Raw genomic sequence first — 9055 nt, 5'->3', positions numbered from 1 at the left:
TATTTGCTCACAAGACCCCACAGCTTAGAGTTAACATTGCTTAAGAGTCCTACTGGTTAGGGATGCCAGCCTCCAGGCAGGCCCTGGGGATCCCCCAGAATGACAGCTCATCTCCAGACAACAGCGATCGTTTCCCCTGGAGAAAATGGCAGCTTTGGACACTAGACTCCATGGAATTAGATCTCCTCTGAGCTCCCTCACCTCTCCAAACTCCACCTTTCCCAAGTTCTGCCCTTAGGAATGCCAGCCTCCAGGTGGGACCTGGGAATCCCGCAGAATCACAGCTCACCTCCAGACTACGGAGCTCAGTTCCTTTGGGGGGAAATGGATGCTTTGGAGGGTGGACTCCATGGGAGTGTAGCCCACAGAGGTCCCTTCCTTCCTAGGCTTCACTCCTAAATGTCCCAACCTGGAGCTGGCAACCCTGCCCCCCCACCCGTGGCCAGGGGGGACCTGGTGACCCTACTATCAGCCAACGTTTCCGTGCTCAGAGAAAATGTCCTGTTGCAATAGCAAGAGGAGCTCTGTTAAAGAGGTCCCCCCGTGCAGTTGATTCCATCAGACCGATTCATCGTCTCCCCTCCGCACCTGATTTCCTCTCTGACTTCAGAATTTGTTTGGTGACAGTAGAAATTATTGATAGCTATGAGGAACTTGGGGCGACTGCCGTGAATTGCGTCTCCGAGCTATAGTTGGGGCGTGAGACGAAGGCGCTCAGTTTCCCCCCTCTCGGGAGGTGAGATCGGCCACGGATACCTGCAGGCCTTCCGGAACAAGCGTCATTCCTGTTCCGGAAAGCCTTTGAAAGCAGTTAAACGAAAGCACCGTGCCGGGGTTCTGTTTGGTTTTTGTTTTCGTCTTGGCCTGTTTTCATCTGCTAACGTCGTCTAATTACCATTTTAGTGATTCCAGTGTCAGTTGTGATCTCACAGAGATGGTAATTTAGACCGTTTTGACTTTGTTAAATGTCTTAGGGAGCTTGTGACTGGCCGGAAGGCAGTGTCCTCGATGAATATCTACAGGACGAGTGATTTAGATGGAGGGGGGTGGGTTCCAGCGTTTCTTTAAATATGCCCATTTATTCTGATGCATGGTGATGGGAAAGGCTGTCAAGTCGCAGCTGCCTTATGGCGACTCTGTAGGGCTTTCAAGGCAAGAGACGTTCAGAGGTAGCTTGCCATTGCGTTCCTCTGCATAACGGCTGTGATCTTCCTTGGTGGTCTTCCACCCAAGTACCAGCCAGGTCCAACCCTGCTTAGCTTCTGAGATCTGAGCAGTCTAGGCTAGCCTGGGCCATCCAGGTCAGGGCAGATGAACAGAGGTGGTTTGCCGTTGCCTGCCTCTGCATAGCAACCCTGGTCTTCCTTGGTGGTCTTCCACCCAAGTACCAGCCAGGTCCAACCCTGCTTAGCTTCTGAGATCTGAGGAGATTGGGCTAGCCTCGGCTTTCCAGGTCAGGGTAAAAATGCTATATGTATCTACTGTAAATTTAGAACTGGACTCTGATTACACTGGATCCTCTTGAAACATTGCCCAAAGTTTCCTCTGTATTACTGCTGACCTCTGGTGTCTGTCAGCAGCACTGAACAGATTCCGGCTTCATTCACCTTTTTAATGGAGCTCGAACAGAGGTTTTTTCTCAAATGAATTAAGGTATTTACCTATAGTCAGCATTCTTTAAATTTCCCATCCAAGGTTCCTTTCTGTTTACTCATCTGCTTGCAGGTCATGGTGTCCCAAAAGGTCATGGTGCCCCCCCCAACCCTATAGACATGGCGGGCATCTCCCACACACACACACACAGTTTCCAGCAAATTTTAAAAACAGCCCGTGTGCTCAAAAATATTTTTTTTTACATATCTTTTTTCTCTTTGCCGACAAAAATTCACTGGGGGGAGCATTCTGACCGGGAAAAAAAATTGCATCAGGGAGGCAACATGACGCATTTATTTAGGGTTACCATATTTTGAAAAGCAAAAAAGAGGACCCGTTCCCTGACTGACTACTTTAAACAAGTGATCGTTACGACAGATTTCATTTTAAATAACACTCGTATTTAAGCTGGGATCATTGCTGCTAACTAGGAATATTCCTAAACTTCCAGCCCCAAAAGAGGACATTTTCATCAGTTTCTTTTTAAAGAGCCCAAAAGAGGATGGACACCATAAAAAGAGGACATCTGGCAGGCCCGTAGCTACCACGGGGGCCCGGCCCCCTAGTGGTTTTTAAAGGCCTCCCCTCCCTGAGCCTTGGCTCCCCCCCCCATTGCCTGTTGGCAGGGAGGACGGGGGCAGCACAAGCAGCAGAGGCGGTGAGGCTGGGCTGAGAGATGCTTGCTGTCCGCCCCACCAGTAGGAGGTAAGCCCAGCCAAGCACCAGTGCACCCACATACCGCAGCTTCGTAGCCAACCTAGCCACTGCATGTCCCGCCTCTCCCGGCCCCAGGAAGCCGAGGGTAAAGGTCAAGCTACTCCTGGTGCAGGAGGGAGCCAGATACTCCACAGGGAAGGGCTGCCCTTGCCGGGGAGGAGGGAAAGCCCCCCCATGCCCCCTCACAGAAAAATCCCTAGGTATGGGGCTGACATCTGGTAACCCTACACGCTCTGATAGTATACCATCCAGTGTTTCACATACCTTGCACACTTATTTTCTCACCTTATCATCACCGCCGTACACGCCCGCACCTTTTAAATATTGCTGAACACTTTTGATTTGCCTTCTGTATGAATCGACTTGGCCATAATGTTCCCCTGCCCCGGCTTAGAAAGCAGAGCAGATCGGCAAAATTGTTTGTGTGTGTGAAGCGCTGTCAAGTCGCAGCTGACTTACGACAACCCCGGTGGGTTTTCAAGGCAAGAGGTGAGCAGAGGTGGTTTGCCATTGCCTGCCTCTGTGCAGCGACCCTGGACTTTCTTGGTGTGCAGTGCACCGAAAATCCAAATTAAAAACATAGTCCTTAAATTTAGCCTCTGGATTGAAACCACTGGACTAAATAGTCCTCAGTGTACATGAAATAATACAAATAAATAACTATCCACAAGTTGATGACATACAAATAAGACCACAGTCACAGTAAACAAGACCAAACACATTTTGACCCAAAGGGCCGTCTCGAGTGGTCACAGATACACATGTACATACACCAAGAACAGTTGTTGGTATAATAAGCCAAAATCGATATTAATTGGTTCACATTTTACGCCATGTGGCCAAATGGTGACATTATTCGGATCATGGATCTTGTTCCATAATTTCCATGCTCGCACATAAGAATGTCTTCTTGTCAATTATATTTTGACAGTTCGTTAGCTCGTGGGGTGTATATATACATCAACCAGCAATATGGCAAAATACACAGTCGCACACTTCTTAAAAACAATGCAAGACTGTTCAAAGGACACGGAAACTAGCTAATTTTTCCAGGTCCCCATATGCTCCACGAGTCACCATGTAGTAGGAACAGCTACATTCAAGTCTAGTAGCACCTTTGAGACCGACATGATTTTGGGGGTACGATGCAGCAAGAAGGTGCTTTTGGAGGGGCCACCAGGTCCCGGCCCCGGGAGGGCTTGCCTTGGCCTTGCTCACGAACACGGGAGCTGTTGTCCCCCCATCTGCCGTCCGGGCTTCCGAGGCAGGCACCTCTTCCTCCTTGATCACAAAGGACATAATTATCATCTGCAGAGGAGTCAAGTACAAAGACAGTTCATCCAGTCTGACCGGGGCTGCACTGCAGGCCACCAAAGATTAACAGCTGCTTCTCCTTTGATTAGGTTAGGTAATAACAGTTACTTTAGTTAATAATTGGATGGATTCCCGGGGCCATGTAATTCAGGTTTTCGGCTGTCTTTTTTTTTTTGCTGGCATGGGGCTGAGCTGTATTATTGGAAGGAAGCCTGTAATCCTATTAGTTCTGACTATAGGAGGAAAGATAAGGGTGGGATTCAGAGCCATTAAGGTGCTGTATCAGGTAGGGAAATAAGTGAGCCACACGCGTTCGGGGATCTAGTTTAATTCTGCCTGTATAATCACACGTGAGCAATAGAATAAACAAAGGGAGCTTAAGTATCTCGTGTGCCCCCTACGAAAGCAGGCGCTCCAGCCATTCTTAGTAAATCGCTCTGCCTGTTTTTCGCCTCGTAGAGATGGCTTCTTGACATTTTCATTGGTCGCTGTTCGGGGTTTAGCGTCCCCGCCCCACCTGCACAGTTATATCTCTGGGTGGGTGGATAGATGCATCACCTCCAGTGGACATGGAGATACATACCTGCGCATGAACATTAAAGGGCTGTGTGGTGCGCAGCCTGCATCTGAAGAGAGAGGTTCTGGACTGCAGGACAATTGTGTATTTCAAACCGAATTTTCACCCCCAAGAACGTATTCTGCCCTCTTGGTTTTTCAACCAATGGAATGTAAGCTGTTGCTTTGTGGAGGAGATTTCGGGTCTGTGCACATAAATCCCCTAAATAAATAGGCAGGCAGAGTAAATGGGGGGGGGGGATGCGTTCAGGCTAGTGACTTTATTTCAAAAGAGCTTCCACAATTATAACCCTGTTTTCCATGCACTTTTGAGAGATGGACTAAAAAGTTTGTTTGGACCTATTGTTTCAACATTGTAACGGAGGTATAATGTTCTTACATCCAGGTCTTGTTATTGAAAGAGTGACAGCGCTGAACAGCAACCTCTGTGAAATGTTATCAGACTCTGCCTTGATTTTTCAGTTAGCTATTTTGACTAATTTTTTTTTTTTTTTTAAATCCAGAATGCAGCAGATCAGGTGGCGTTTCAGGCAGCGGGGGGATTTACGGCCCTGGAGCAGATCCTCCAAGCAGCAAGCACTTCCACCAACCTGAACGCCGTTTCACGAATTCCTCTGAAGTAAGTAACAGTGCTTGGCTTGCCATTTTTGAGCGGTCAGTAAATTATGGCATCTGTGGTTCAGACTATTTTTTCTGGCTCTCTTTCTGCCTGACCTTGCTATTTAGCGCCAGGCAGCTGACGAGTAGGTTTGTGGATAATTTTATGGACGTGTCCCACCGTTGAAACCTTATACGGGATTTGACTATCGAGCAAGTTTTGAGAAGTTTGTTTGGGGGGAGTGTCCGTTTCAGATCTGTAAGAGAAAACTTGTCTATCAGGTGAGCGACATGGTCCTCCTGTCCCAAGCACTGCTCGTATTGGGGAGGAGATCAGTATTCCCGCCATACGTGAATGTACTTTTGTGCTGAAGATTTTCTCTGCTCCGTTAAAAGGGGTGGATGCAGACGGCCAGTCAGCTAGAATATCCAGCGGCAAGGAGTCCCAAATGCAGACTTGATGACAAAAGCAGGGAATGGAGATCTTACGGAGAGGGGAACCGCTGAAGGGGAACCACCAGCTGGAAGCTAATTAGTGTCAATGCTTTGTGAAAGTTCTACTGAGAAACTGACAAGTTGGCCGATCAGTTATTCATTCATTCATTCATTCATTCATTCATTCATTCAATTTATATCCCGCCCTCCCCGCCGAAGAAGGCTCAGGGCGGCTTACATAAAATACATATATAAATACAATTCAAATCTTTCATAAAACATCATAACAAATCAATTATCCTAAAGTGGAAAGTTATCCAGTGGCAAGGAGTCCCAAACGCAGGCTGGCTGACGCAAGCGGGAAATGGGAGTTGTTACAAAGATGCAAACCCACTGAAGGGGAACCACCCACCGGAAGCTATTTAGCGGTAGTATTTTGTGAAAGCTCTACTGAGAAACTGACAAGCGAGCCAGTCAGGATATCCAGTGGCAAGGAGGCCCGCATGCAAGCTTGCCGATAAGAGCAGGGAATGGAGACATTACGGAGAGGCGAACCCACTGAAGGGGAGCCACCAACCAGAAGCTACTTAGTGGTGATATTTTGTGAAACCTCTGCTGGGAAACTTGACGAGCGAGCCAGCCCACAGCCTAGGTGGGACAGCTTCACCTCTGGACGTGGCTTCGAGGGAGGGAATGGGAAAAAAGCTATTTCCTCATAACCGCCCAGCTTTTGAAATCGTGCCGCCAGGCCCAAGGGTATGGCTCAGATTCAAACCACTGCAAATGAAGCAGAGCCCTTTGCTGCACTTTATCACCGCGTCCCTTTCCATACCCAGGACCAGTGTGGAATACTGCATAGGCGGCCACAGCGGGTAGGGAGAATAGGCAGAAAGGTCCCTCTCCACCACTCTCAAACGAGCTATTGCTCCATCCGCGTGCAAGGAGAGATTTCTGCTCTCTTCCCGCCGACGGACAAGACACAAGTTGCAAGCACGCCGTGAGTAATGTTGCTGTCACCGAGACTGCGAGAGACCTCTAATTCTTTCTCGGGATCAAAAGAAATGCAAATATCCTGATACATTAGAGTGTTCCATGTATAGAGAGAGTACGGGGGCCGGCAGAGAGTCAGAAGGGAATAGAAGAGAAACGAGGAACTGAAAGAAGGAAGTTCCTAATGAATGCCGAAATTCCTTCCAAATTGTGTCAATGGAGCCCTTTGTGAGGGCTGCTACCTTTCTGTGATGCCTTTGGCAACAATTCCACCTACAGGTTTAGGACAAGAATTCAGTTAATCGTAGCTACATTTTGGCAGGGGCTTGTTTTGCAGCTTCAAAAAAAAACACAAGCTAATCAGGGGTTAATCTGAATAGGAAAGCTCCTGCGTAACTCCAGTAGTCAGCTGCACAGTGGTATCCAGGTGAGCGTGGAAAACAAAATACAAATCTGTGTCATTACACAAGCTCGTGCACGATTAACCATGGTTTCCTTCAACATAGGGCCTCTGGCTACATTTGTCTGTATTAATTGGGGAAAACAGAGGTTATCTCCACTGTACAGTGCAGGCTTCAGTTTGAATAGCAACGAAAAACTCCTTTCTCCATTGCCATCGTTACAGATTCATTCGGGTCGTCACGCACGCAAGTCGCTTCAGTTTGAACAGCGACGAAAAACCCCTTTCTCCATCGCCGTTGTTACGGATTCATTCGGTTCGTTACGCACGCAAGTCACCAAACGTAGGGAAGCATGCAGCTTGTCCGAGTCATGAAAGCAGGAAATTCAGACCACCCACAGACCAGGCAGGGGGTTTCTACCATGCCCAAGGGGCTCCCCGAATATGCAGAAGAGTTTTGTAAAACGAAAGAAAAAAGGTCCCTTCCTTCAAAGCATTCTGATAAAAACTGAGCGTGCTCCATGAGACAGAGAATGTTAACGTTATTTACTTAATGTATATCCCACCTTCCCCCCCAGTGGGGACCCAACGTGACTTACACAATTCTCTTCTCTTCCATTTTATCCTCAGAACAACAATCTTGTGAGGTAGGTTAGGCTGAGAGTGTGTCACTGCCCCAAGGTCACCCAGCAGCTGTCCATGGCAGAGAGGGGATTTGAACCTGGTTCTCGCCGATCCTACTCTGACACTCTAACCACTACACCACACTGGCTCTCACCATTAGCCGAAAGCGAAGGCCAAAGTAGACAATAACAAGTCTGTGAGTTTGCCTTGGGTCCCAACCGCCATTTGGGTGTGTGTGGAAGTCCCAGTGAGAACTCCTTTTAACAGTGCCACGGGGGCACAATTTGGTATGGGCCAGTGCTGTGGGGAGAGGTTCTCGCCTGCCGCCCGCACTGTTTCCCTGGGGTCTATAACGACCCTGCTGCTATTTCAGCTTGAGAAAACGGCGCAGAGGGGAGTAGGGAGCCCCTCTTCCCCCTATGCTGTGTTCCTGCACCAATTCGGGGGCCCACAGCACTCTTATAAGAAGTTTCCACCAGGGATTCCATACCTCCAAAATGGCGGCAAGTCCCCATGCTGGACTCGTCCAGCCTCATCAGCATTAGATTGTTACAGCTCCCTGGGTCAGTTGTTGCAGAGATTATCTCCTTCGTTTGGGATCTTTTTTTAAAAAAAATCAGAAGTAGTCTGAAATCCTGTGACTGAAAGAAGTGAGCTAGTGCCAGACATCTATTCCAAGCAGTTATATAACTCGAGAGTAAGTGCTTGTCTGCCAAATACCACAGAACTGGCAGATTTATAAACCCCTTTCAGGCAAGTGGCTTAGTCTCGAGCCCTTGCCGAGGCCCCTCCAGAGCAACTTTTTGGATGTAAATTACTTTGGCATTCTGAGAAAATTGGATGGAGATATTATGCAATTCACACAAAGGATTGGAAACGATTATATCTATTGTAGACATGCGTCCACCATATCTATTGTTGACATGCATCCACCAAGAGTGACATTTGGGTGGTGAGAAAGCTTGAAAGATTACCCAGGTGTCATGGCGAAGGCCCAAGGAAGTAGCTTCCAGGTTGCTGCTGGCGTTGTGTGTATTCCTCTACTTTCAGCTGCTGCATGACCTTGGGCAAGCCATAGTTCTGGCACAGCTGTCCTTGAAAAAGAGCAGTTCCTGTCAGAGCTCTCTCAGCCCCACCTACCTCACAGGGTGTCTGTTGTGGGGAGGGGAAGGGAGTTTGTAAGCCGCTCTGAGACTCCCTTGGGTAGTGAAGGGCGGGGTATAAATCCAATCTCTTCTTCTTCTGCTGCTTGGCATGCAGAAGGTCCCAGGTTCAGTCCCCGGCACCTCCAGTTTAAAGGATCAGGTAGGAGATGACGTGAAAGACCTCTGCCCAGAGACCATTAAAAACCACTGCCGGTCTGAGTAGAGAATCCTGACCTTGACGGACCAATGGTCTGATTCAGTATAAGGCAGCTTCATGTGACTTTAGCATATTGTGATATTATTGTTTATACTGTAAGCTGCCTTGGATATAATGAGATAAAGAGGTGATGTGTAAACGTTTCAAATAGGTAAATGGGAGAACACCAGGGGTCATTTCCTGCAGGAGCACACAGGAGCGGAGCTCCGGCAGTAGAGATCCCAGGGGGCGGGCATCCCAGCAGCCCTCAGTCAGAGCAAGAAGCAGCCAGGTAAGCTGCAAAGCTTCCCCCGGCCCCCCGGTCCAAAACAGTCCAGTGGCACCTTTGAGACCAAGTTTTATTCAGGTACAAGCTCTCCCTCCTCTGCCAGGACAGATCTGCACGTC

At 48.4% G+C, this 9055-nt stretch overlaps 1 protein-coding gene across 1 annotated transcript in view; it reads left to right on the top strand.

Moving 5' to 3' along the window:
• Positions 1-9055, top strand: part of SCAPER (S-phase cyclin A-associated protein in the ER) — a gene marked incomplete at its 5' end in the record, with an annotated part of 174582 nt that overhangs the window by 82687 nt on the left and 82840 nt on the right. The window contains 1 exon segment of the mRNA XM_015412282.1: positions 4764-4879. Coding sequence (XP_015267768.1) covers positions 4764-4879 — 116 coding nt within the window.

Source organism: Gekko japonicus, unplaced genomic scaffold (genome assembly GCF_001447785.1).
Source record: "Gekko japonicus isolate JY-2015 unplaced genomic scaffold, Gekko_japonicus_V1.1 scaffold3138, whole genome shotgun sequence".
NCBI classification, from domain to species: Eukaryota; Metazoa; Chordata; class Lepidosauria; order Squamata; family Gekkonidae; genus Gekko; species Gekko japonicus.
Note: the sequence above shows the minus strand (reverse complement) of the source record. Positions and strands in the feature narration are given on the sequence as shown.